The sequence below is a fragment of the Molothrus ater genome, chromosome 26, assembly GCF_012460135.2.
Source record: "Molothrus ater isolate BHLD 08-10-18 breed brown headed cowbird chromosome 26, BPBGC_Mater_1.1, whole genome shotgun sequence".
Taxonomy (NCBI): domain Eukaryota; kingdom Metazoa; phylum Chordata; class Aves; order Passeriformes; family Icteridae; genus Molothrus; species Molothrus ater.
The window spans coordinates 5,628,712-5,656,174 of record NC_050503.2 but is presented as its reverse complement, the minus strand read 5'-3'; the positions used below and the strand labels follow the sequence as shown (position 1 = coordinate 5,656,174).

Genomic DNA, 27,463 nt, shown 5'->3' with positions numbered 1-27,463 from the left:
AAATGTGGAGCTTTTGGAAGACCCAGCCTGGAGCAGCTTTAGCTGAATTCCCATTCCCAAATCCTGGTGTTTCCCACCCAGCCCCGCTCTGCTCCATTTCAGTGTTTAAAGGGCTTAACTCCAGCCAGCAGGAGCCATTTAATTCTGATTTTAGACGGGCAGAAGAAAAAAAACCTTGGAGTATTCCTGGGTTTGTGCCAGCCTGGGGGCATTGGCAGCCAGGACAGGACCTGGGCTCACCCGGGCCCGGGGCGGTGCCAAGGCCAGGCCCAAACCCCCCAGAGGCAGCGTGGAGCCCCCAGCCCTGAGCCCGGCAGGGCAAAGCCGTTCCTGTGCGTCCTGCAGGGCAGGGGGAGCTTCTCCCACATCCTGGGGCTGGAAGAGAGTGGGGGCCCTGCCCAGTATTCCCAGTTCCCCCAGTCGAGTCGCTCACCCCCTCTGCTATGCACACCCCCACTTTTGTACTAGTCTTGTGTTTAAAAAAAGTAATAAACTTGAGGTTTATACAATCAGACTAAAGCTTTAATGAACGTTGCATGGTTTCCTCATTGAAACTTAGGGGCCACCTTGAATGCAAGAGCTGTTTATTCTTTTTTTTTTTTTTTTTATTGATGACAAACAGGTTTTAAAACAAAACTGAGACAAAAAAAAAATTAATTAATTAAAAAAAAAAAAAGAAAAGAGTTTTAACACCGTGCTAGCACTGATGTCTGGATTTGTAAAACTCAAAAAGAGTTTGAACTGCTACAAAGGAAAAAACCAGCACGAAGCAGAGGCAAGCATTCCCAGCAGTGAAATAAAGGGCGAGGGGAGAGCTGGGGGCTACAATACTCATGGAAAGCTTTGCACAGAGGGGTTCAGCTTAAACCTACCCGAAAATCTACGCCACTACGCTGCCTACCAAGGAAAAAAAAAATTAAAAAAGCCCTTCGGCAATGTTAATAAATAAAACAAGTCCATCTCACGAGGAAGGAAGGTGGCCTGTGTCTCCATTCTTTCACTGTTTTAGAATCTAAACTCTGGAGGCTTTGGATGAGAAAAGAATGGGTTTGTGAGTTGAGATTTTTGTGGTTTTTGCAGTTTCTGCAGCTCCCCCCGGGCTGGGGGAGCGAATCCCTCCCGGGCTGGGGGTGCTCCACACCAGGGCTGCTCTGGGGCCAGTCCAGCAAATCCAGGGCAGGGATCTGCAGGAAGGACAGGAAGGGAAGGGTGCCCCCTCCCCGGTACAAAAGGGGCTCTGAGCTGTTTGTTTAAGTACATTCAGATGAGAGGTATTTTGAGTTTCCCCCCAAGAAAAGGACTAGAAACACTTGGAGCCCTTTGAGTGTAAAGCTTAACTCAGGCTGAGAACAGCCAGGCTCTGCTCAATCTCTGCTGCTGCCCAGCTGGGAGGTAGAGGCTCCTCTGATTCAGGATCTGCTAAGAACGGGGCTGGAGGAATCAATTCTCTCTGTGCTGCTCCTAAAAAAGCTTCTGGCAGAAATGGAGAGCTCCCAAGTGTTCCCCTGTGAGTGTTCCAGACATGGCTACACCTCAGAGCGTGGATGGCTTCTCCTCCCAGCCCTGCTCCCAGCTGGGCTCAGAGCTCTGCTCCACAGAGCAAAGCTTGAACAAACTTTCTTCCCCCTGGAAATTCCCTTCAACTCCTCACTCTGTCCTCTCCTGCCTCCACCGCCCCAAAGCCCGACCCATTCTCCCAAATTAAACCCAGCTCTGTCTCTCAGAGGCCACCACCTTCCACCACCTGCCTGCTTTGTCCGTTTGTCCATCCTGCTCCTGCAGAGGTGCGGAGCCTTCCCTTCCACCCGAAATAATCCCCAATTTCCACTGCTCCTCCCCAGGGCTGTGGGGACCAAAGCAGGCCTGGCTGCACCTTCCCTCCAGGGCCGAAGGGCACAGGAACCCGTCCCCTTTCAAGCATAAAGTTCATCTTACAGAAAGGCTGTTTTTCACAGAGTAGAGTCCAGACAGTTGCCAATTAAAGCATACAGAAAACACTTTGAAACCCTCCTGCTCGAGCACGCAGGCTCCTCTCACTCTAAACCTATCCCATGTAGGAAGAAGAGGCTGATTGCTGCAACTTGAAATCACACTGAAAGTTCTCAAGGATGGTGCTCTAATTTTTGTTTGAAACATTTTTTTTGGTTTTTTTTAAGGTTTTTTTTTTTTTGTAATATAAGCTTCTCAGAACAAGGATCTAAATCTCCCAGGTCCACCACTAAGAATTCAGAGACAAAACTTCTTAAAAAATTCAGTGCTCTTTTTGAAAGAATCTCTTTAAAACCACCTCGTTCAGAATGTGGGCGACACGATGACAACAAATTTCAGAGCCAGTGTTGGACAACAAAACCTGCACCTCAGAGTTGAGCAGAGCTGGATTTCTGCTTGGCTGGCTCTCACCTAGGCAGGGACTTTGTCTCTCTTTGTTTCCCCCCCTTCTCTCAGATACTCTGCTTCTAAAATGTAAACAGTTCCTGCTAAAATGTTTTCAGTACCCTCACCAAACGAGCCCAACTCTGAGGTGAGGGTTTTCCTCTCCCCATCTGCTCTGAAAGGTTCATAATGCCCTGCTCGCCAAGAGAAGTATGGAATGAAGTGAAACCTGCTTTGTTAAGGCCCTTCTCCGGAGCTGGGGGGACTCAGCTGAGCACTCTGCTGGGTGAGTTCCTTCCTCAGGGCTCTCTCTCCTCTCTCCGGCTCCATGGCTCAGTGAGCTCCAGCAGTGGCTCTCTCCTCTCTCGCGCGCTCCTCTCTCTCTCTTTTCTCTCCTCTCCGTTGGTTGGTTTCTTTCTCTCTCCTGTTGCTCTCACACAGTGGTGCTTCAGTTTTAGCAGTGGAAAACAGGTATCCATTTTATTTTATTTTTTTTATTACCCAGAATAAAATGCTGATGAACTAAGCTCCACACAAGCTTAGCTCTTCTTCCTCAACCTGGGGGCAGACAGAGAGCTCAGTTAGGGGAGTCCTGCTCACCCAGTCAGGCTTAAACTGGGGAGGGGACACTTAAACCAGGGAGGGGACAGCTTAAACCAGGGAGGGGACAGCTTAAACCAGGGAGGGGACAGCTTAAACCAGGGAGGGGACAGCTTAAACCAGGGGGAGGGGGTAGTTAAATAAGGGAGGGGATAGTTAAAATCAAGGAGGGGACAGTATAAATTAAAGGAGGGGACAGTTTAAATCAGGGGATGGAGACAGTTTAAATCAGGGTAAAGGACAGTTGAAATCAGGGGATGGGGACAGTTGAAATCAGGGGATGGGGACAGTTGAAATCAGGGGATGGGGACAGTTCAAATCAGGGGATGGGAACAGTTCAAATCAGGGGATGGGGACAGTTGAAATCAGGGGATGGGAACAGTTCAAATCAGGGGATGGGAACAGTTCAAATCAGGGAATGGGGACAGTTTGGCTCAGGGGAGGGGCAGAGGGGTGCTTACACTCTAATACTGTGACAGTCCCGTCACTCCACCATGTTGATAAGCTCGTTCCCCCTGGTAAGTTGAGTCCTGTGACAGCGCCACGTCAATCTGGGATTTAAACTCATCACCAAGGTAACTGTCCTGCAAGGGGAGAGGTGAGGGAAGCCTCAACATCAGTGTCCAGCTCAAGTGCAAGGCAGAACCAGGTTCATCAAAAAGCTGAGAGCGTTTGGGTTTTTTAAATCTGCTCTTTTTGGTGCAGAATTTCCCCAGATTAAGGGGGTTTTGAGCTGTGTATCAGCTGAAGCAACATTTCCCTTCCACGGCCCCATCAGTGCAGGCTGTGAACGCTGCAGCTGAGTCACTGAGAGCAGTTTCAGTTTCGTTTCCCTCAGCAGGGAGGAGGTGCAGGCACAGATCACCAACACGAACCCCAGGAGAGGCTCCTGCTATCCCCAAATCCTCACTCACCTGGGATAATTCCGGCTGGGAGAGCCCAGGCTGACTCATCTGTGAGGGCTGGCTCATGGAGATGTAGCCCTGGGTCAGGGGGCCCTGCGAGAAGGGCTGGGACACCACGTCCTGGCTGGCCTGGCTGTTGGGCAGGTTGGACTGGCTGGTGCCAGGAATCCCAAAGCGATTCTTCTGCCGCCCGCCGCGGCCCGTCTTCCCTTTGGGAGCCCCACGGCCTGGAAAAGACCCAGGCAGGCAGCAGTGAGAACCTGAGGGGCACCAAGGCCTCTGCTGGGGACTCTGAGCCCTGCCAGGGCTCCTTTACCTGCAGCGGGGCCGTTGGCCTGGCCGAAGTAGCCCGGGGGGGGCATGGGGGGCATGACGAGGTTGAAGGGGATGGGAATGTTCATGGCAGTGACGTGGCTGGGGCCTGCACTGATCATCCCAATCTGGTCGTGGGTCTGGAAGTACATGTTGGATGGACGGCCTGGGGAGAGGAGAGCACAGGGGCTCAGGGACTCTGCTGCTGCAGGAGCCATCCCCAGCTCCCCCCGCCCCAGGAGCAGCGGCTCTGCCTCGCTGCTGATTCCACACCTGGGACTGCACAAATCCACCCAACACAGGCTCATCCCACAGCTCCTCTCACAGCACCACCCGAGATCCCTGAAATGCTGCTCACACTCCTTTCCCCCTCATTTTGCACCTGCTCGGCACATGTCAGGCTGGGATTCTATTTACAGAGAGCAAAATCCAGGCTCAAGACTTTCAGCACTCAAATTCATCCCAAATATTTTCAGTTGTTAAATTAAATCTCAAACATTTCAGCCCTCAAATTCATCCCAAGCATTTTCAGTTGTTAAATTAAATCCTGAACATGTTCAGTCCTCAATTTCGTCCTAAGCATCTTCAGTCCTTAAATTCATCCACAGCATTTTCAGCCTCAAATTCATCCCCAGACACTTCAGTCTCCAATTCACCCCAAATATTTCAGCCTCAATTTCATCCCAAACATTTTCAGCCCTCAAATTTATCCCAAACGTTTTCATTCCTTAAATTCATTCCATTTTCAGCCCTTAAACTCATCCCAAACATTTTCAGTCTTCAAATTCCATCGATTCCAGTTCTTAAATTCCATTTCTGTAGTTTGGAGTTTAAATCTTTAACAAATTCAACATCTGCACAAGTTTAAAAGCTTTCAAGAAGTTTCAAAGTTTGAGGTGTGTAAGATGTGACCCCTCAGGGGCTGGTTAGGGGAAAAAGAAACCCCTAAAAAGCGAACGTTGGGCATTTCCTTTACCTTGGCTGCTGCGGTCGTAGACAGAGCCAGGGATGATGGCCTCGCGTGCATCATACATGGCAGTGGTCATGAAACGGGCACCCTGCAGGGATTTTGGCAATTAGCATTCATCCTCCTTCTTTTCCCCCAGAAAACCTTGCACTGCAACCTCAGTGGAAGCTATTTTGGGTAAAAATCCATAAAACTCCACAGATGGCACAAATGTTGTGGAAATTAATTCTAACGCATAGAAAACCTTTTATTATTATTTCAGCCACATCCTGAACACCAGAAGTAAGATTTTCCAGCAGCCTGTCCCAAGCTGTGAGACATTTGATGAGTTTTCAGTCTATTCTGAGGCCCTGGCCATTCCCTTGCTCCACTCGGGGTCCTGTGGTGGCTGCCAAGCTCCCCCAGTAATAATTTGTATAAAATTTGCAGCTTGAGGGTTAAAAGCGAGTTTGCCCTTTCTCCACAAACCAGTTCCTTCGTTTCATTCACCTCAAGATTTACCCCCAATAAAATCCTGCAATTAAGGAGAAATGATGAAGTTTGCTCAGCCCAGGGACAGCAGCAGCCGCTTCCCCCTGCAGTCACGCTGCACCAAAAGGCAGCAAAAATGGAAACCCGTGGGGGTGTGAGGCTGTGTGGGCGGCTCATTCCACCCATTGAGCATTAATTAAGGCATCAGGGGCTAATTGGCTGCTGTCAGGAGCCCGGGTCACTCACAGGGTTGATGGTGTTGACGAGCTTGCGGGGTTTGCTGAACTGCATCAGGCTCTCGCGCAGGTTGTTCAGGGGCCCCTCCACCAGCACCTTCTGCTCCTTGTAGTAATTCAGGAGGTGATTCCAGAGGGGCTGCTTGGACAGGGCCTTGGGGTTCCCCACAATGATCACCCCGTACCTGTGGACACAGAGGATTTGTGGAAAGGACGATGAGCAGAGCAGCCCCTGGCTTCTCCTCTCGGGGGGCTGCAGGAGGAGCCTGATGCAGCTGGGGCTGCTCACAGCAGCCACTCCAGATGTGCCTCAACACCTGGCAGGAGCCTGCAGCAGGCAGCTCCTCCTCCAGGCTCGCCCTGTGTCCCAGCAAACCCCCAGTGCTGGTTCTGGGGCTCGGGGACAGTGGGGAAGGCAAGGAGCACCTGAGGTGCTGGGCTCCTCCTCAGCCTCTCTGGAATCAAAGGCAGCTCAAAAAGCCAAGTGGGCACCAAGTGGTTGCTGGAAGTGATAAAGCAGCAGATGAAGGGAAGGGACCTGTGCTGAAAATGGGAAGGACATGGTGACTTCCCAAATGTACTGGTGCCAAATGGTGGCAGGGGCTGAGATGAGCACATAAAAATGGCACAGAATGGTTTGGGTTGCAGGGACCTTAAATCTCACCCAGTGCCACCCCTGCCATGGCAGGGACACCTCCCCAGCTGCTCCAGCCTGGCCTTGGGCACTTCCAGGGATGGAGCAGCCCCAGCTGCTCTGGGAACCGCAGCCCAACCCCTCGCACGCTCAGAGGGAACAATTCCTTCCCAGTATCAGCCCAAGGCTGCCCTCGCTGCCCTGTCCTGCCCCTGCACCCCTCCATGCCCCTCTTCCCTCACCTGGCTCTGGTCAGGGCCACGTTCAGCCTCCTGGGGTCGTTGAGGAAGCCGATGCCCTGGTGCTCGTTGGCCCTCACACAGGACAGGATGATGAAATCCTTCTCCCTGCCCTGGAAGGCGTCCACACTGGCAATTTCCACTTCCTGCAGCACAGGAAAACACCTCAGGCACGGAAGCAAAACAGCTCTGCCACCAGCAGGCACTGCCAAAGGGCCGGGCCAGCACTGAGCCCTCCATCGGCTGAGAAAAATGTTGGTTTTGGAGGGAGGAGTGATTTGGTAATTCCTCTGGGCACTGAGCAGCTGCCCCAGAAGGGAACAGGGAGTCTCAGTTCAGGAGAAATTCCTTTCATGTTCAGCTTTATGGTTCTGCTGTTTCCCCAAAACTGTGCAAAGCAGCTCTTTGCTTGAAGACATTGCCAAAAGGTTCTGACTGTTCCAAAATGTTGGAGGATGAAACGTCCAAATTAGCCCTGAGAAACCTCAGTGAGAGGGACACATCATTCCTGGCACAGGGGAAAATATTTCCACCAAGTTTCCCTGCAGTGAAAACACTGCTCAAGTTCTCAGTCTTGCAAAACAAGATCATATTAAACACAGAACTGTCCTGTTTGTAGCAGCTCATTTTTCTGTTTGGTGGAGGAGTTCCTCTGGTGGCAGGACGTGTTCCCAAGCAAATCAATCGTGTGGGCACCAGGGCTTATTTGCTTGGTTTCCTGCACGTCCCCTGGCACGCAGGGCTGCTGAAGGCACAAGGTTTTCCACAGGGACCTCTCCCTTCTGTGTCTCACAGGATTTGTTACAACCTCCTTGCACACAGATTTCAGCAGGGCTTCCTCCTCTCCCTGTTCCCACTGGTACCTCCTAACTCTGCTCCTTGATTTTAACCAAAACCAACTCAAAAACTCAAAAACCGACCCACATTAACCAAAACCAACTCAAAAACTCAAAAACTCAAAAACCGACCCACATTAACCAAAGCCAACTCAAAAACTCAAAAACCGACCCACATTAACCAAAACCAACTCAAAAACTCAAAAACCGACCCACATTAACCAAAACCAACTCAAAAACTCAAAAACCGACCCACATTAACCAAAACCAACTCAAAAACCCCAAAGACTGGGCCTGAAGATGGACTAGACGTAACAAACCGCGGAGAATTTCCCAGGCAGTGCCTTCTGGGCTGGTGCAGCCCGTACCTGGTAGAGCTTGGTGTGCAGGGAGCCGCTGAACTGCATGTACTGCACCAGGTAGGAGCGCTGGCCCTCGTAGGGGGTGATGATGCCGATCTGGTCAGGCTTGGCCCCCGCCTTGAGCAGCTTGGTGGTGATCTTCTCCACGTTGGCAGCCTCGGTCCTGCAGAGGCACAGCCCAGCAGGGCTCAGTTTTTAGCAAGGTAATGGGGTTTAAAGGCTCCCACGTGAGGGTGCTTCAATGGAAAGATCAATTTTGCTCGAGCACTGCAATTAATTCAGCTCCAGCTCCTCACTCTGGACACGCACAGAGGAATTTGGGCCAAAACCAACATCCCAAAGGCCTCAGAACCACACAGGTTTCACCTCCACCTCCTCAGCACTGCACAACAAACAGCAAAACCTCAATGCCAAATGGGATTTCTTGCTGGAGTTAAATGTACACGTGGAACTTTTACAATCATCCCAAACACCCCCCAGATCCTTCAGCTGCTTTATCTTAAAGCTTTAAATACAGAATGTTTTGAATGTCAGTGCCCCCTATCAGCCAGGCATTGATTGTGCTGGTTGTTTGTGCACAATCTGCTCCGCTGTATCCAGTCTTGCACATGCTGCTCAGGAAACAGGCTGAGATTAAAAATATCTCAGCTGATATTTTGTTCACAACTTGGGCTGGTTTCCCTGCCAGGCACGTGAACAACCATGACCCAAGAGGAGCAGATTTTACATTTATTTGTTGAAAAAGAAGGTTGAATGTGCAGAAAAAAGGGATAGGAGGAAAAAAAAAAGTGCATTTCCATCCCTTTTGAAGTAAATCTGAGATTCAGGATTCTGCTTGAGGAGTTACTGGAATTCAAAATGTGACTTGATCAGCAATTCCTGCTGGCCCAAATTCACCCACATCAGGCATTCTATCATGGCCTGCTCCCTCTCCAGCAGTGAGGTGAACCCCTCCACACAGCAACCCCAGCTCTGAGCTGCTCCCTCCTGGTTTGCTGTGAGAGGAGCCCAGGCAAAAGCAGCTCTGAAGCCCTGAGGGAGGCCCTCGTTACACCCCAGTGAGGATTTACCCGTGAGCAGCCCTGCCCAGAGGCAGCTCGGGTGCCAGAGCTGAGCTCACCTGTTCAGGTAGGAGGTGCCTGAGCTGGCGATCTCCTCCTGGCCCTGGGTCACGTAGAAGAACATGGGCTTGTCAGGCTGGGGCCACTGGAAATCAAAGCCTTTCTTCACCCTGTCAGCTGAGGAGCACAGCAACAGGAGCAGAACAAATCAGCAACACCCCTCGGCAATTTCCATATCAAAGAGCCTCAGAATGAAGCGTGATGCAAATTTTTTTATTAAAAACCCAAACCCAGATGAGAGAATGCCTGCTTTGATCCCTGCTCAAGATTTGCAGCTCTCCCCAAAGGCTCTGAAACCTTTAGTGCCACTCTCTTTTCAGATGATCATTTTCATATAAAACCTTATTCACTCTCCAGATTGTTCCAACAGCACCAACACCTTCCAGGCCATGGAAACAGAAACGAGCAGGGCTGAGCCCAAATGAACAGGGCTGAGCCCAAATGAACAGGGCTAACCCCAACTGAACAGGGCTAACCCCAAATGAACAGGACTGAGCCTAAAATGAATAGGACTAACCCCAAATGAACAGGGCTAACCCTAAATGAACAGGGCTGACCATAAAATGAACAGGGCTGACCCCAAAATGAACAGGGCTGACCCCAAAATGAACAGCACTGGCCCCAATTGAACAGCACTAACCCCAATTGAACAGCACTGACCCCAAATGAACAGCACTGGCCCCAAATGACGTCAGCCAGGTTGATGTGATGCAAAGGGGAACATTGGGGTGCCCACCCCGGGCGTGAGGCTGCCCAGTGCTGCTCCCTCAGTGCCGCCCCAGTGCCCTCCTTACCTGCAGTGACCCCGTTCTGCAGGGACCCCTCGTAGAAGATGTTGGAGGGGAAGGCGCTGAGCGCGGGGTGCATGCGGTACTGCACCTGCAGCCGGATGGGCCGGATGCCCAGCACCACCAGCCTCTCAAACAGCGACTGCGACAGCCCGGCCTTGGCTGCCTTCTTGCACATCACCACAGGGCCCAGCTGGCAGTGGTCTCCCACCAGGATCAGCTGTGGGGAGAGTTCGGGGAGAGCTCAGGTTGGCTGCTGGAGGTTGTTTGGGATAACAGAAATATCCTACAGAGAATGGAGGACTGTGATTTGGGGTGGGAGGATCTTAAATCCCAGCCCCGGGGCATCTCCCACCACCCCAGGCGGCTCCAGCCTGGCCTTGGGCACTCCCAGGATCCATTCCCTCTTCATCCTCCCAGCCAGGAATCCCTTCCCAATATCCCACCCAAATCTCCCTCTTCCCACTTTAAATCCATTCCCAGTGTCCTGTCCCTCCATCCCTTGTCCCCAGTCCCTGTCCAGCTCTCCTGGAGCCCCTTCAGGCCCTGCAAGGGGCCCTAAGATCTCCCTGGAACTTCTCTTTTCCAACCTGGCCTTGGACAATCCCAGGGACGAGGCAGCCACAGCTTCTCTGGGAATTCCATCCCAGCCCCTCCCTCCCAGAAACAATTTCCCCAAAATATAAAACCCAAACCCACTCTCTGTCAGTTTAAACCATTCCCTGACATATTAGGAATTAATCATTCCAACTTGTGATAGGCTTCAGCTCTCCCCAAAGGCTCAGAAACCTTTCGTGTCACTCTCTTTTCAGGTGATCATTTTAATGTAAAATCTTGGTACCTCTCCAGAGTGTTCCAACAGCACCAACACCTTCCAGGCCATGGAAACAGAAACGAGCAGGGCTGAGCCCAAATGGACAGGGCTGAGCCCAAATGAACAGGGCTGAGCCCAAATGAACAGGGCTGAGCCCAAATGAACAGGGCTGAGCCCAAATGGACAGGGCTGAGCCCAAAATGAACAGGGCTGAGCCCAAAATGAACAGGGCTGAGCCCAAAATGAACAGGGCTGAGCTCAAATGAACAGGGCTGACCCTAAAATGAACAGGGCTGAGCCCAAATGAACAGGGCTGAGCCCAAATGAACAGGGCTGAGCCCAAAATGAACAGGGCTGAGCCCAAAATGAACAGGGCTGAGCCCAAATGAACAGGGCTGAGCCCAAAATGAACAGGGCTGAGCCCAAAATGAACAGGGCTGAGCCCAAATGAACAGGGCTGAGCCCAAATGAACAGGGCTGAGCCCAAAATGAACAGGGCTGAGCCCAAAATGAACAGGGCTGAGCCCAAAATGAACAGGGCTGAGCCCAAAATGAACAGGGCTGAGCCCAAAATGAACAGGGCTGAGCTCAAATGGACAGGGCTGAGCCCAAAATGAACAGGGCTGACCCTAAAATGAACAGGGCTGAGCCCAAATGGACAGGGCTGAGCCCAAATGGACAGGGCTGACCCTAAAATAGACAGGGCTGAGCCCAAATGGACAGGGCTGAGCCCAAAATGAACAGGGCTGAGCCCAAATGAACAGGGCTAAGCCCAAATGAAGTCAGGTAAGTTTATGTTCTAGAAAAGGAAGAAGGCTGTGCCTGCACTGGGAATGTGGCTGCTCAGTGCTGCTTCCTGCTGTGTTCCCAGACCCTTTTCAGGGGAAGCCAGGGCTTTACCTGCTTTGCCCCCAGCACCACGGGCACCATGCACTCGGGCTCGGTGGCCTGCGTGCTCTCGTCGATGAGGATGGAGCGGAACTGCATCTTGGCCAGCCTGGGGTCCCCAGCTCCCACACACGTGCAGCAGATGACATCAGCGTTCTGGGACAGCCAGGGAGCAGGATTAGCAGGGCAGGGGGGCACGGGATGGGGGCAGCCCCAGGGATTTGGGGAGGGGCAGCCCCAGGGATTTGGGGCAGTGACCATGGGGATTTGGGGGGAACAGCCCCAGGGATTTGGGGGATCAGCCCCAGGCCCTCACCATGAGCAGCTCCCGCTCCGCCGTGCGCTTCAGAGCCCGGTAACGCTTCTCATCAGCAGAGGAAAGTTCTCCAGTCTCATCCTTGAGCTGCTGCAGCTTCTGAAGCTCTGGCATGCTGAAAAACAACCCAGGAATTTTCCTTTACAGCCCAACCACATTTGTAGGATTGCAGTGAAAGCAATTTGTAACTAAAACAAAATAAACCCATCAAGCAAACAGCAGTGACAACAGCCCTCAGCTGTGCCCAGCACGAACCCCAAAAATGGAAGTTTTTCCTCACTGCTCACCTGTCCATGTTCCTGATCTGGTTGTGCAGGGCCAGGAAGGACACGGGGGAGTCGATGGCCTCGCGGCTCTTGGCACACAGGCGAACCACCTTGAGGCCAGTCTGGTGGATCTTCTCTGTCAGCTGATCCACGGCGATGTTGCTGGGGGCACACACCAGCACAGGCCTGGCAAAACCAGCCAACAATCTCAATAAACTGCAATTTCTTTCCACTGGACTTGCAATAAAATGTAAGTAGTAACACATCCCCTAACGATATGCAGGGGAAGGGTATTTTGTGCAACGAGCCCAAGTCCCCCCAGACAGTACAGTTCAATGACACAAATTACGTTTGCTTTTAAAATCAAGGGGATTCTTTGCAGGAATCCAGCTCACACAAAGGCTCAGAGAGCAGCTCTCACCCGTTGCCCTGCCTGGCCAGGTGATACACGATGGTGGCTGATGTCACTGTCTTCCCAGTGCCAGGGGGACCCTGGATAAGGCTCAGAGGACGCTGCAGGACGGTCTTGACAGCATAAACCTAAAAAAAAAATAAGATTTATTGTTATTTAACATTCCCAACACAGGCTTTAAGTTGTTTAAGCTTTATTTTTAAATCCTTTCTGTCATCCTGGGCAGTGAGAGGAGATGAGGTTACCTGAGAGTGGTTGAGATCAGGGAGTCCCTGGGCTGTGAAGCGTTTTGGCAGCTGGCATTTGATGATGACATCTTCCACCTCGTGGCCCAGCAGTTTGTGGTAAATGTACCCAGACACCGAGGTCTCGTCCACTGCAAATGTCTTCAGAGCACTCTGCATCCTGAAATGAAGGAAAAGCAGGAAAATGATTCCTAAAGATCAGTGTGAGGCACCCCCAGGTGTCCTACAGCAGGTGTCAGACACAAATGGGAAAGAGAACAGCCAACACTTATTAACAGAATTAAACACAGAATTAACAGAATTAAAATCACAGAAATTACACTCTGAGAACGCACATTTTGTTTTTTCCCCACATGAACATTACAAGGTATTCCCAGAAAACGTGGAGAGGAGCACCAGCTTTGGTGACAGAATCTGGGACAGTAATTTCAGGTGCAAGAACCTGTGACAGGAATTTAGGTGCAAGATTTAAAGAAAATTTGCAGCCACAATGAATAAAATAATAGGATCAGAGGAGATAACAGTAATAGGATATATTACTAATAGGAAATTCTAATAATAGGATAAGAAGCCAACTCCTGTCTTACCAAACACAGACTTGGCTGAAGCCTGTGGGCTCCACAGCCAAATTTTGATATTTTAACAGTTTAAAGCGATTTCAGGAAGCTCAACTATAAAATTGTTTTTCTTCTTCTGTTTCAAGTATTATTAAACATAAGGTAAATTCCTCCCTTTGATGTGTTTGCAACAAACCCTTCCAAATGAGACCAACTGGCCATTTTGTGCCATTAATTCCATTTCTGAACCAGGCACCAGGTGCTCACCACACACTCAGATCTCTGCTGGCTGCTGCCAAACCAAGACAAATTTCTTGGTTGAAAACCACTGAGCGAAGGCAAAGAACAAAACTGTGCAGCGAGTGCATGCAGTGCCTGCCAGGCTGGGGCTGCTGCCTCCATACCTGTCAAAGGAAGTGGATTTCCACACAAAATCCACCTGGAAGTTGTGGGTGACCTCCACGGGAGCTCCCACGCTGCTCCTCAGCTCGATGGCGATCTCATCACCATAATCTGTAGAACCTCGTTAAGTAGTAATTTCGAGCAAAAATTTGAATTTTATTCTCCCCAATTTTGGTGATTTTCTTCAGCGGACCCCCACCCCCTCCCACCCCGAGTTTTTAATTAGCAGAAATTACTTTTGGAGATAATGAATGGCTTGTTACCGACCCCAGCCCTGGCCAGCCCTGCTGAGGGCTCTCCAAGTAAAGGATACTATCAGGAACTTTGATCACGTGCCCAATTCCTTTCCAGAGGGGGGCCAGGTCTCCCTTGTACCTCAGGCAGATCTCATCTCCCTGCATGAGGCGCATGTCTGCAAAGGAAGGGGGGAAAAGCTCTGAACAGCCACAAAAACCTTCCAGAGCCTCCCCAGGCCAGCCCTCAGAGGGCTCTGAAGGCTGCTTTTATCAAAGGGACAAAAAACCCCTGACAAAGAGACTGCCCAGGTGTCCTTACCTGAATCAGTCTTTGGCAAAGTGAAATAAGCAATTCTCTTCTTGTTCAAGCCCAGGTCCCACCTGACTGTGATGTTATCTTGGGTCTGAGGGTAACAAAAAGAGCAGCTATTATTTTCCTGAAGAATTGTTTGCCAACCACCACAGTCAGTCCTGTGCTTCAAACAGTGCAGAAATGACAAAACTGCCTGTTCCAATGTCACAAAAATCTGTGTCCATTCCTGTGGCTGAGTTCACAGCACCTGCAGAAGGTGAATTCTGCTCTGAGAGCTAATGGTGAGAAACAAAGCCCTGCTCACCAGCTGTGGAATTCTCCCCCTCCTCAAACACCCATGAAATGTTTCCAGGAGCTCTCAGAACTCCCATTTCCCTGCCAGGGAGCTGCAGCTTCTGAGGGTAGCAAACAGCTGCACCTCTGGGACAGAAGGTGCTTTTTGGAAAGGAAAACTTAAACACAGCAAAGGTGAGAAGTTCCCAAGTGTTTCAAGCTCTTAAAACCCCTGACTGTGAGGATTCTCCTCTCCCTGCTCTCACAGCACCATCACTGCTGATATCCCAGTGCTGCTACACCACAGCAATCTATTTATTTATTTATTTATTTATTTATTTATTGCACTCAAGGCTTTGTGCTGTGATTCCATGTTTGACCCCAGGACTGTCAGGAGCCCCTCAAAAAGCAAATCTCACACGTTTTACCTGAGATTCCTTCAGTTTCTTGTCATAATCTGCCTCAAGCTTGACCAGAGGACCAAATATATTTTGGTATTGATAAGCATCTTCATATCTAAGCAGGACATGCTGGGGTTCCTCATCAACACCAGGTTTTTCCAAGTCCTCAAGGGTTGCAGATGGATTTTCCTGGAAATAAAAGCAGAGATGTTTTGTTTCACAGTGGGAAGTGTAAAAATTGACAGCAGGACTGGTAAAATTGTGTTTTACTGACACAGGGAGCGCTATCAAGGTGGAACTACCCTTAAGGCTACACCAGGGCATTACAAATTGTATTAAACCCGGTTTAAATTTTAAAGGAGGCACAAAAAACCTGTCAAAAGCCCCAGAACTGATTGAGAAACAATTCCCTGCTCTGCTGGGCACCACTTAAAGCACAACTATTTGGAAGTCTTGATATGAGCAAGGGAAGTTGGTTTTCAGCTTGGTGAAGCTTTCAACAGTTCCCCGAATCCTCTGAGCAGTGTGGCACTGCAGGATTTACACCTTGTGTGATTTCTGCCTTCCAGAGCCCTCCCTCGAGAACAGCCTCAGCCCTGGTGGAACCAACCCCTCCAGGCGCAGGCTGTACCTTCCAGAGCTCCTCCAGTTTGTTGATCTGCTGGGCCGTGATCTGGCGGGCGCGGAGCTGCTCCTGCTCCGAGGGGATCTTCACCAGCCACGAGAGGAAGCAGCGGTCCTGGATCAGGGGCTGCCACTGGGAGCTGTCCCAGTTGATGTCCTTCAGGCTGCTCTGGCTGGCACAGGGCTGCCTGCAGGACCAAACACAGCCAGGAGTTGAGACATCGGAACAGGGAGGGACAGTCTGGTGTGGAGGGGGAAAGCTGGGCTGGTGTGCGCCTGAAACTGCTCAAAAACCAGGGGAAATCCAAGCAAAACAACCCCAGTCTGCTGGGAAAATTCATTTCTCAGTTCTTCTTTCAGTATTGTGACAAGTGTTGCTTGGGTGTTCCCAGGGCTGAAAATGGATTTAAAATATTTAACATGACACCTTTGGAGGTGGCTATTGTCCATGAAGGCTGTGCACACTCAGACCAGAAAAGGAGGCTATTTCCCAAACAGAACTTCCTCCACAGAAATACAATTTCTACCAGCAAACACACAGCGACAGCACCCAATTAAAACACTCACAATTATAAATTTTCAGTTCTGACTTAGCCTGTCAGAGCAATTTCTGATTTATTGTGGCCTCAAATGACTCTGAGCTGAGAGAAAAACACCCTGAGTGAGAGTCACTGTTCCACGGCTCCAGAGTCACTTCCTGAACAGAACTGTGCCTCTTGCAAAGCTCAAAACAGAGGGAAAAACACCTTTCTTCCATTAAGGAATGCAGAATTCAGGAAAAAACCACTTTTCTACAGCACCAAGATGTTTGCCCACAGAACACAAGAGAACTCCCCTTGCTGCATTATCCACCTGCAGCCCTGAACTCTGTGCAACCACCCGAAGGGAAAAGGGTGGCAAACCAGGAAATACAATGTATTTTGGGCTAAAATGCAAGCAAGGGCTGCTGTTTATCACAGCAGCAGAGGCGTGCCTGACCTGCAGAGCAGAACCACCACGGAGTCGGCCTTGGCTGGGATGAAGCCCAGCAGGAAGACGTTGCGGCAGCCGCAGTTGTAGCACTCCAGGACCGTCTCTCCCAGGGGCCCGTCCTTGTGCAGGGTCACCTCCTTGCACTTGGCTCTCACCAGGTGGTTCACAATGTGGCTGCAAGGAACAGCACAGGTCACAGCTCAGGTTACAGCTCAGACTGACAGCAGCTTCACACTACAAACACCTGTGGTAGCAATGAGGAACACACACACAAATCTGTTTATCACAGCACACACTGGGAGGATGTGGCTCTGCCCATCCATGCAGGGAACATCTCTCAGTGCAGGGCTGCTCTGAGAGTGAAAAGAAGAGGCAATGGGTACAAAGTTGACGTTTTTGTTTCCTGGTTCCATCCCTTACCTGCCAGAGGTGTTCCCACGGCCGTTGCAGAACCATTTCTTGCTGGTGTTGCAGTAAACCACACAGGCAGGGTCGTGGATCCCACAGTAGCTGCAGTTGCACAGGGAAAGGCAGCAAGAGATTGGTTATTGCTGAGAGGAAAATCCAAACCCAAACTCCAACTGGATTTACAGGGCACAGAAACAAGGGGAAGTGGAAAGTGGGGAACATCAGTGCTGGGACAAGCACCAAACAGGAGCCAAATTCCTGCTGTGAGACATAAATATTTAACTATTTAATTAATATTGTAATACAAATTTTTTAAAATTCTCAATATTTAAAATTCTCACTATTTAATATTCTCATCACTGGGGTGGCTGAGCCTGGGATTTATCCCCCAGGGAGCTCTGAGCTGGCCAGAAGTGGACGTGGCAGCTCCAAATCTGTTCAGGAACACACAGGGAGCTGTTCCCAAATCTGCTCAGGATCTCCAGGAGCACACAGGGAGCTGTTCCCAAATCTGCCCAGGAGCACACAGGGAGCTGTTCCCCAATCGGCCCAGGAGCACACAGGGAGCTGTTCCCAAATCTGCCCAGGATCTCCAGGGGCACACAGGGAGCTGTTCCCAAATCGGCCCAGGATCTCCAGGAGCACACAGGGAGCTGTTCCCAAACCTGCTCAGGAGCACACAGGGAGCTGTTCCCAAATCTGCCCAGGAGCACACAGGGAGCTGTTCCCCAATCGGCCCAGGAGCACACAGGGAGCTGTTCCCAAATCTGCCCAGGATCTCCAGGGGCACACAGGGAGCTGTTCCCAAACCTGCTCAGGAGCCCCAGGAGCACACAGGGAGCTGTTCCCAAACCTGCTCAGGATCTCCAGGAGCACACAGGGAGCTGTTCCCAAACCTGCTCAGGATCTCCAGGAGCACACAGGGAGCTGTTCCCAAATCTGCCCAGGATCTCCAGGAGCACACAGGGAGCTGTTCCCAAACCTGCCCAGGATCTCCAGGAGCACACAGGGAGCTGTTCCCAAATCTGCCCAGCAGCCCCAGCACAGCTCTGGGAGCTGTTCCCAGTCCCCTGGGCCCGGTGCCCTCTGGCAGCCCCACCTGCAGGCGTGCACAGGCAGGTCCTTGGTGTAGTAGGTGTCCTCCTCGTCCTCCTCGAAGTTGAGCTCTGCCAGGAGCTGGCTGGTCTTGGCCACGTTCTCATCCACAGCTCCATTCTGCAGGATCCCATCAGGACCATTCACCTGGGTTGGGGTGCACACCCAAAATGAGCCCCAGAATCTTGGGCGGCACTGGAACCCCCCCAGAAAATGCTGCCAAGAGCATTGAATCCACACCCGTTACACAGGGATGCCCATTACCAGGACCTGCTCCACTCTTTCCAGGATTATCTCAACTCCAACTGATAAATTGGAATAAAGTTTCCAGGAGGAGGTTGCTTTCCTGCAGATTGTATTTTTCCATACAATCCCACAATCAATACCTGCTCCATCACCTCCTGTTTCACAGGATTATCTGAACTCCAACTGATAAGCAGGAAAACAGGGAGATTGCTTTTCTGCAGTCACATTTTTCCACAGCCTTACATAACAAAATTCCATTTCAACAATTCCAGCAGCTGTTTTCTCACCCTTATTTATTCCAGGGATCCACCTGGGAACAGGAATTTCCCCCACCAAATCCTGTGCCCACCATGGACTGCCAGAACCACGGAATTCTGCAACACTTGGTGCTGTCTCAGCAACTTTCTCCTGACCAAAGGAACTCCATTTTTGGGCACTTTTAGCACCAGGAGGTGTGGATGTCACGCTGGGACTTTGGCATGGCCACTGCAGCTGCTGCCCCTCGGGCTTCCCAGGTATCCTGGTTCAATCTCTCCAGCCCTGAGGGGCTTTAGCACCTCAACACTGAGCTGGCAAAGACCCAAACATTCGGTTTATTCTCTGCATTCTTTAGCCAAGTTGCCACCAAAAGCTGAACAGGGATAAACTTATCTTAATCCATGTTAATTTTGAGTGGAAACTGTGGGAAAGGGGCCACCAAAGTGACTGGAATATTCCCAACACATCTGAGGGAGGGCTGGGGTCATTTCCCTATCAAAGGGACAATTAACACCCCCAATGTTTGTAAAGTTAAGATTTATTTATAAATTCTAACCAGCCAAACAGGACAAAAATCACTCAAGGCCTTTGTCTCTGAATACAATATTTAAACAACTTAGATTTCATGCAATTTCTCTGGGAGGTGCAACTTCATTCTAACAGAAAGCTGAGAACACAAAACCTTTTGTAAAAGGCATCAAAAATAAATTAAAAAGTTGCCCTCTTCAAGCTGTAATGAAGCAAACTCAGCTTATTCCTCATTTAGAGAGATCCACATTAAAAATTTAACAGCCAATTGCAAGAGTTAAAGTCCAAAGCCAACTTCCCACTTGCCCTGAGCCATCAGGGCCTGCCCTCAAAGCCACCAGCTCCGTTTCCAGCCCTGCAAATGAAATGAGGAGCATTTCAATAAAATACAAGAAATAAATAAATGGGCTGGCTTTTATTGGTGTTCTCTCCAAGCTCTGCCTTTTAATAGGAACAATCAGCCCAAAGGAACTGAAAGTGCAAAAGGGAAGATGGAAAAAGGAATCAAACCCCACAGAAGGAGCAGCAGCAGCACAAGCCCGTGAGTGGGGTGAGGAGAAATCCCATCAGCTCACTGAGGAACAGACTCTGCACAGGTGTCAGCACACAAATATCCACCTCAAATCTCCATTTCTGCAAATATCCACCTCAAATCTCCATTTCCAATTGACAGAGCCATTTCAGAGCAGATAAACAAGGCCTGATCTGGCCCAGGTGGGATTCCAAAGCCTGGAGTTGATCTGAACTCCTTCCCAGCATTTCTACCCCACAATGTGTTATTTTAAGGTTGGTTGATTTTAATGCACTTTTTGGGTGCTCCCAAAAAACCTGTCCTCCTGTTTCTAAAAGAAAGCAGCAAAGTTTGGGCTCCGTTTGGGATTTTTCAAGGCAGAAGTGCCAAGGGCAGGAGCGGCTGTGCTGTCCCAGCCCTCGGGGAGGCAGCAGTGATGTCAGCCGAGCTGGGAGGTGCAGCCCCAGCCCTTGGCAGCTCTGCAGGAGGAAGTGATCGCTGCAAAGGCTCCTGTGATGTCAGCCCTGCATTAAAAACCTGGCACGGGCAGCCCTGGTGGCAGGGGGGCCACTGCTCTGCTCCAAGGAATGTTGGCTGCAGCTCCTGGCACGGCGAGTTTGGCAGCTCCGGCTCCGAGTGCCACAGAACTGCTCCCAAAAACTGCCGGGCCTGCCCTGCTCTGTGCTGGCCTCAAAGCTCCCTGGGACACAAACCAGGCTGGACACAGCTGAGGGACACAAAGCAGCGGGGACAGGGAGCTGGGGCTGCTGCAGCCCTGAGAACGGCCCACGATGGCCTGGAGATGGCCTGGAGGGGGTTTGGAGCAGCCTGGGACAGTGGGAGCTGTCCCTGGGATTGGGGTGGGATTGAAGGCCCGTCCAACCAGGCTGGCAGTGCCTGGTCCCACGGAGGAGGTGCCAAGGTGGTGCTCACCAGGACTGCAGCCCCTGAGGGATCCGGGAGAGCTGCAGAGGGACAGACAGGACACAGGGAGTGGCTCCAGTGCCAGAGGGGCAGGGCTGGGCGGGATGGTGGGAATCAGGGATTGCTCCCTGTGGGATTCAAGGCCAGGCTGCAGGAGGGGAGCTCCAGGGACACCTTCCAGAGCCTAAAGGGGCTCCAGGAGAGCTGGAAAGGGATTTGGGACAAGGACTGGAATCCCAAGACAGGGAATGGATTTAAACTGGGAAAAGGGAGATTTGGGTGGGATATCGGGCAGAATTCCTGGCTGGGATGGAATTCCCAGAGCAGCTGTGACCAGCCCTGAGTCCCTGGCAGTGCCCCAGGCCAGGCTGGACGGGTTTGGAGCACCCTGGCACAGTGGGACGGAGGTGTCCCTGCCTCTGGGACTTCCAGGGTTGAAGTTTTCCATCCCAAATCCAACCAGGACTGTGGGATCCTAGATCAGGGTAACAGGACATGCCCAGCCCAGGTGAGCACACCTGCTCCTCCTCACCCAGCTCTGCTTTCAAGTGCTGCATTCAAGCTGCAACAAGAACTGCAACTGCCCTTGCACTCCTGCAGGATTCGTGCTAGCACAGTCCTGCAGCTGGATCCCAGCCCAGGCAATCCCCAAACCCCACGTTTTTGGGGCCGGCTGGCAAAGGCGGCAGCTGCTGCTGCTGTTTGTGCATTGCCCAGGGCTCTGCCCCAGGGATCCCCAGGGAGGGGGATTCGCCTTCCCTTTCCCGAGGAGGAAGTTGGGAAAGCCTCGCCCCTGGGAGGGAGCGGCGCTTCCAGATGGGACCTGAGCAACAAGGACTCGTCTGGCCCGGACAAAACAGCCTTTGTTAGCCCTGCAAATTAAACCCAGCCTGCCTAGGCCACGGCGCCGGCCTAGGAGCTGCCCCGGCCCCGCTGAGCCGCGCCCGGAGCTGAGCTCAGCCACACCGAGGGAGCAGCAGGGGAAAGGGAGCAAAGGGAGGCAGGAGCGAGAACTGCAGAGAGCCCCGGGCTGCTTCGGGGTGGGAAGGGACCCTAAAGCCCATCTGGGGGCACCCCCGCGATCCCGGGGTGCTCCTTGGACACTGCAGGGATGGTTTGGGGTGGGGAGGGACCCTAAAGCCCATCTGGGGGCACTCCCGTGATCCCGGGGTGCTCCTTGGACACTGCAGAGAACCCCAGGGTGCTTTGATTCCTTTTGGGGTGGGAAGGGACCCTAAAGCCCCTTGGACACTGCAGGGATGGTTTGGGGTTCCAGGGTACCCCGTGTGATCCCGGGGTGCCCCTTGGACACTGCAGGGATCCAGGGGCAGCCACAGCTGCTCTGAGGATTTTAAATTCCTCCTAAAACACTTCAGAAAATCGATTCTTGTGTTTAATTAATTCTAGGAAACAATGGAAATAGAATTTTCTGTAGAAAATGTTTGGGCTCTACTCCTACTTTTGGCAATTGACTATTAACCAATTGTAACACTATTAAACTATTAATTAAATATATTGGGAAAGGACATTCTTTTATACTAACTACATCAAATTTTCCTAAAACATGAGGTGCCCTGCATTGCTCAACTCATCTTTTTAAAAAGACCCCAGAAACAGCAGAGCAGAAGATTCCACCCTCAATATTCCTCAGCTCCAAATAAAATTTTTTATTTAATTAGCTTTAATTATAATCACAGGGCTAATATTTCATTAAGCAAAACCTGATCAATTGGAGAAGTCATTAATTAAGATGCCAAAAAGAACAACAAACTTCAATTATCTGGTGAGGGCAGCAAAAATTTTGCCCAGAACCTTTAAAAAAACCCAGATTTTGTGATTTTATCAGCCCTGAGCCCATTGAGAGGGGCAGGTCTGAGCAGATCCTGGGCTTTGTTTTATTTCACTCCACCTCTGAGAGTCCCTCCCCAAAAATGACATTTCCAACGTCAGAACGAGCACCAGGATGACCACAAAAGTTTGCAGAAACTCAAAACCGCCCTGATTTTTTAAAAAATCAAGATAAAATCCTTTTCTTTTAGCCAGGAGACAAAACCAGTACCTGAAGGTGCTCTCCAGAGCTTTTATTATTTTTTTTTTTTTTACTTTGACTTCAAAGGTTTTCCAAACGTGTTTAGACAAATAAAAAAAGGCCAATTAATAATCCTCTTGTCTGGACTTTCAGCTTATGAGGCTGATTTTGGGGTGGTTTTTCTTCTCCTTGGCCACAAATTCCCTACTGGGAGCTCTGGAGTGCTCACAACCCATTCAAGGTTTGAAATTAAATGTGATTAACATTCTCTTTCAATGTATAGTCACAGAGATTTTACTGCTGCTAGGAAAGAATCCTGATCTCTCAAGGGCCAAACTGGATCAATTCTACCAAATCCAAAAGGTGCAAAGGAACAGAAAATAACAGCTCTGAGCTCTCTGACTCACAAACACAGCGACCCGAGCACATCCCTGCTGTCACCGAGCACTTTCGGGCATAAAAATGGATTTCATTGTGCTGGGATAACCCCAGGAGAGGAGGAACCCTCCCTCAGTGCTGCCCTGCACACCTGTGGAGCTGCCGTGCTCCCTGCTCCCCTCACAGACACAGCTGGGGCAGCTTTTGCCAGTAAAAGGACAAAAACCAGGTCCAGGATGGTTGGCTGGGGATAAAACCTCACCTACAGCGCTCACCTCCTGTCTAAACTCATCCCTTGACACGTGGGTGATGTACAAGCATTTCATGGTTAATAATGGGATTTCTGGGAGGAACCTGAATATTGCATGATCTTTGAGCTGCACAAAAGTGTGGCTTTTTTAAAAATACGGGAGAGTTCTTTGGTGTTTTCGTTGTTTACTACGGGCACACTGAGATTGTTATCTTCATTTGCAGCACTTCTTGGGAGCTGTAATCCCAATTCCTCCCCTGCCTACGAGCTGTGAATTGCTAAATAAACACAACTTCATTCTCTTTTAGGTACCAGCCATCAACTGTAATAATAAAAAAACCCTAAACTAAAACCTGTTTTTAAGCCACGAGGAAGCAGAGCTCAGAACCTGTCTCAGGCCTAGCCCTGCCACACAACCGCCAAACAAACCAGCCCAACAACCGTGCAGCAAAGAAAGTGGAAACTGAAATAAAAAATTAACATTCACAGTAACAACAAGAAGAAATTAACGCGTATTTTAGAGAGGGGAAGTAAAAAACCCGAATTTCCTCAGCGCCCAACTTCCGATAAGCAAACACCCCCTAACCCCACGTTTGTTTTAAGGAGAAAGAACCCGAACCGACACCCAGGCTCGGTGGGTTTTCCTCCTCCCTGTCGCAACGACACAACTATCGCGACTGGGCCAGCCGGCCGCGAGTTTCCTCCCCGAACAACCCGCTCCGATTCCGCCTCCTCCACACGCGGCTCCCGCTCCCCGCCCGCCCCGGCGGGGCCCGAGCGCCCAACCCCGCCCGCCCCTTCCGGACCCCCCGGTCCGGGCCGCCCCCCGGCCCCCTCACCTGCGCTTCCAGCGGGCCCGGAGCTCCCTGCCCCGCGCCGGGGGGCCCCTGGCCCTGGGCCGGCCCCGCCTGGCCGGGCCCGGGCGGGGTCTGGGTCTGGCTGGGGAGGGTGAAGTCGGTGAACTCGAACTCGGAGCCCTGCGTGTCGGCGCCGAGCAGCTCGGCCTCCTCGGTGTCCAGGAAGGTGAGGGTCTGCGAGCTGGGGCCGTACGCCTCCACGCTCATGGCGGCGGCGTTTCCTCAGGCCGGGAGCCTTCGTTCTCCCCCCCGCCCCAGCCCGGGCCTCCCCCTCAGCGAGCCCGGGCGGCCGCGCTACGCGAGCGGCGGGATCCGCCGCGCGCACCAGGCCGCGCGCCCCCCCCACACACAAAAACGAACCCGCGGCCGCCGCCGCCGCGCTCGGGCCGCTCCGCCGGGCGGCCCCGGAGCCAACGGGCGGGAGAAGGGAGAGGAGCGGGGCCGCGTCCGTGTGTCCGGCCGGGTCCGAGCGTCCGTCCGGCCGCCGCGCGCCAGGCCCGTGAGCGGTGACGCGGAGCGCGCGCGGGGGACGCGCCGACGGCAGCGCGCGCGCGCGGGAGGGGGCGGGGGGGGGGTGACGCACACGCAGCACGTACGGGGGGGGGGGGGGGGAGCACGGCGCGGTCGCCAGGGGGCGCGCTGCCCTCATGGGGAAGGGCGGGGCTTGGCTCTGAGTGACGGGTGCGACAGCCAATGGGTTGGTGAGATGAGGGAGGGGGGAGTGCGCGCCCGCCCGCTCAGTGCAAGCGGGGGGAAGGGGACGGGGTTTGGTTCTGAGTGATGGGTGTGGCGGCCAATGGGCCATCGAGATGAGGGTTAAAAGGGGGCTGGGGAGTGTCCAGAGCCGCCTGGCATGGGGGAGTGCTCTCCCACACTCACGCGGGAGGGGCGGGTTTGAGTCTGAGTGACAGGCGTAGCAGCCAATGAGAGCGAGAGGGCGGGAGTGCGCGCTCCACCCACCATCGCCCACGTTGGCGGGAGGGGCTTAGGTCTAAGTGACGGCCCTGGCAGCCAATGGGTTCTTGAGATTCTGTGTGGGCTGTGCCTGGCTCTGAGTGACGGCTGTGGAAGCCAATGGGACACCGAGATGAGGGGCGGGGGCTGTGGAGGCTGAGGTGGTGGAGAGGTCACTGAGGGGGATGTGGTGGCAGTGGGCATTTGTGAGCGGCTGAGGTGTTGAGAGGTCACTCTGAGTTGGCACTGGACACTTGTGAGGGGCTGAGGTGGTGGACAGGTCACTCTGAGGGGATGTGGTCCTAGACAGGTCACTCTGAGAGAGATGTGGCGGCACTGGACCCTCGTGAGGGGCTGAGGTCCTGGACAGGTCACTCTGAGGGGAGATGTGGTGGCACTGGACCCTCGTGAGGGGAAGGGCTGAGGTGGGTGACCCTGTGGTGACAATGGGGTCACTGTGCCCACCTGAGCTGCTAGCTCTGCCTGTTCCCTTGGAACTGAGCCCCTGTTCGGGGTTAAGTGGGAATTAAGGATCGAGAATTGCAGGAATTCCTGCTCCAGCTGTAATTCCAGTCACACCTGTAGCCCTGAGTGAAAGCTGAGCTGCTCTGGGCCTGCTCGACTGGGGATTCTCTGAGGTCAGAGAAGGGAGCACCACATTTCTACCTTTAAATACAAAAAAACTTTGGATTTACCCTCATTCCGTTGGATCAGCACACAATAAATCCCTTTTAAGAGAAATCTTCTGTGTGTTGGGAAAGGCTGGATATTCAGTCCCTCTTCCCTTCCAAGTTGAGATGCAAATATGTATCTTCTCTTATAAATAACTTGGATTTTATAGTCTTGCTTTTGGTGTAGGATAAAGCCCAGCCTGAATCAACATGTTCCACATCTGCAACTGAAAAGATGGAGACTGGAAAACATCCCTGTCCTGGGAATATTGTGCAGCAAAAGGAGGGGAAAAAAACAAATCCAGAGAATCCACTTCTGCAGAGAGACTGAATTCATCTCGTTTTTGAGTGGAATAAACTGATCAGACCAAAGAGTAACGGGGAGAAAGCGTGAAATAACATTCGAGGATGAAAGTGGAACCAAACCAGAGTGGGGTGGGAAAAAAAAAACATTACAAAGCCAGGTGGCTGCTGGCTGCAAACACTTTTATTTATTAATAAACACAACACACTCCAAACATTTGGCTGCTCGACAGAATCCTCAAAAGTCTTGGCAGGGGATCAAAGCTGCGCTGCTGTGCCGGGTTCCTGTCCCTGCCCAGCTCAGGAATAACGGCGCAAGCTGGAAAGGTCCCTCCGGGCTGCGTCCCCTCAGGGCGGCCTTGGGGACACTTTGGTGCTGCTGTCTGAGGTGCTGAAGCTGCAGATCCCCCAGCACGGCCTGCCTGAGCTGGACAAGCAGCTGGGAAACCAGACTGGTTTGAACTGGGGGTTGGAACTCTCTTTGCACCGGCCCAGAGCACAGCCACGGGAATTTGGGGATAACTTTGCTCCATGGCGGCGCTGGAAGCTCTGGGGGCGCTTGGAAGCCTTTCAGAATCAGGGGGATGCCCGGGCAGGCTGCAGAGCTCCCAGGCTGTGGGTTTGGGGTGTTTCGCGCGAGGTTTCTCCCTCAGATCCGGGCTGCTGCAGAGGAGAGGCTGTGACTCACTGAGCTTGAGCGCTGTGCAGCCAGTGTGGAATTGAAACAGGCAAAAACTGGCACAATTCCCTGCAAGCGGTGCTGAGCTCCCCGTTTCCCTGCAGATCAGGAGCTGGAATTCGCCAGAAGAGAAGAAACCCGGGTGAACTGATATTTCAAAGGGTGAACTGATATTTCAAAGGGTGAACTGATATTTAAAGGCATTTTCTGCTCGCAGGAGGTGGCAGCGTGCAGGTGATTATCCCCAGGTGCTGGTGAGCAGCTGGAGGTGCTGGGGGAAACGCCAGCCCTGGGAAGGAGGAGAGGCCGTTCCCTGAGGCTGGTTTGAATTCAGCAGCTCTGGGATTCGCTGGCATCCTCCTCCTCCTCCTCCTCCTCCTCCTCCTCCTCGGCTGGGGCCAGGGCTGGGATTGGTCTCCAGGAATTCCCAGCCATGGAGATAAGGCTGCTGACGTGAGGGGGGCACAGCCAATGGAGCCCAGGCCGGCCGAAACGGGGGGAAAATGGGATATTTTTAACCCTGGGATGGGTAAAAATGGGGTTAGGGGGAGGTGAGGGTGGAGCAGGGGTCAGGTGGGCAGGGAGGAGCTCGAGGGAAGCTCCCACCCAGAGCAATAAATGCACCCGGGGTGTTCGTTAAGGACAATAAATAATAAATGAAGCAAATTAATCACTTTATTTCCCCCCTGCTCTGGGCGCATCTTTTTATTTTGTGCTCAGAGGGTTGAAAACTCACAGAATTCCAGGATGGTTTGGGGTGGAAGGACCTTAAATCCCATCCATTCCTGTGGCAGGGACCCCTCCAGCAT

The 27,463-nt window shown here is 52.0% G+C and overlaps 1 protein-coding gene and 1 long non-coding RNA gene across 4 annotated transcripts; one reads left to right on the top strand and one right to left on the bottom strand.

Annotated features, from left to right (window-relative positions):
- Positions 1 to 500: 500 nt before the first annotated feature.
- On the bottom strand, positions 501 to 24,575 carry UPF1 (UPF1 RNA helicase and ATPase). Of its 2 annotated transcripts, none has more exons than XM_036399560.1 (24): positions 24,030 to 24,575; positions 18,071 to 18,213; positions 16,984 to 17,073; positions 16,570 to 16,737; positions 15,599 to 15,779; positions 14,995 to 15,156; positions 14,300 to 14,384; positions 14,058 to 14,156; positions 13,747 to 13,864; positions 12,786 to 12,945; positions 12,550 to 12,668; positions 12,150 to 12,314; positions 11,863 to 11,977; positions 11,559 to 11,702; positions 9,851 to 10,064; positions 9,056 to 9,173; positions 7,942 to 8,098; positions 6,741 to 6,883; positions 5,875 to 6,049; positions 5,167 to 5,248; positions 4,195 to 4,356; positions 3,888 to 4,105; positions 3,435 to 3,557; positions 501 to 2,931 (listed from the first exon to the last, which is right to left on the bottom strand). In XM_036399560.1, the coding sequence occupies exons 1-23, from the start codon at positions 24,252 to 24,254 to the stop codon at positions 3,438 to 3,440; spliced, it is 3,363 nt and encodes a 1,120-aa protein (XP_036255453.1). In that variant the 5' UTR covers positions 24,255 to 24,575; the 3' UTR covers positions 501 to 2,931; positions 3,435 to 3,437. The 2 variants fall into 2 exon arrangements, with proteins under 2 accessions (XP_036255453.1, XP_036255454.1); XM_036399561.1 differs by having other exon boundaries at positions 13,747 to 13,855.
- Positions 24,128 to 26,192, top strand: LOC129046939 (uncharacterized). Of its 2 annotated transcripts, none has more exons than XR_008508845.1 (2): positions 24,128 to 24,213; positions 25,860 to 26,192. It is a non-coding gene; the product is annotated as an uncharacterized LOC129046939 (long non-coding RNA). The 2 variants fall into 2 exon arrangements; XR_008508846.1 differs by having other exon boundaries at positions 24,131 to 24,213; positions 25,843 to 26,192.
- The last annotated feature ends 1,271 nt before the right edge of the window (positions 26,193 to 27,463 follow it).

Coding starts and splice junctions, on each gene's coding strand:
- UPF1 (XM_036399560.1), bottom strand. CDS start 24,254: ATGAGCGTGGAGGCGTACGGCCCCAGCTCGCAGACCCTCACCTTCCTG. Junction 18,214..24,029: donor CGGGCCCGCTGGAAGCGCAG/GTGAGGGGGCCG, acceptor ACCCCAACCCAG/GTGAATGGTCCTGATGGGAT. Junction 11,978..12,149: donor CAGATCAGGAACATGGACAG/GTGAGCAGTGAG, acceptor GTTGTTTTTCAG/CATGCCAGAGCTTCAGAAGC.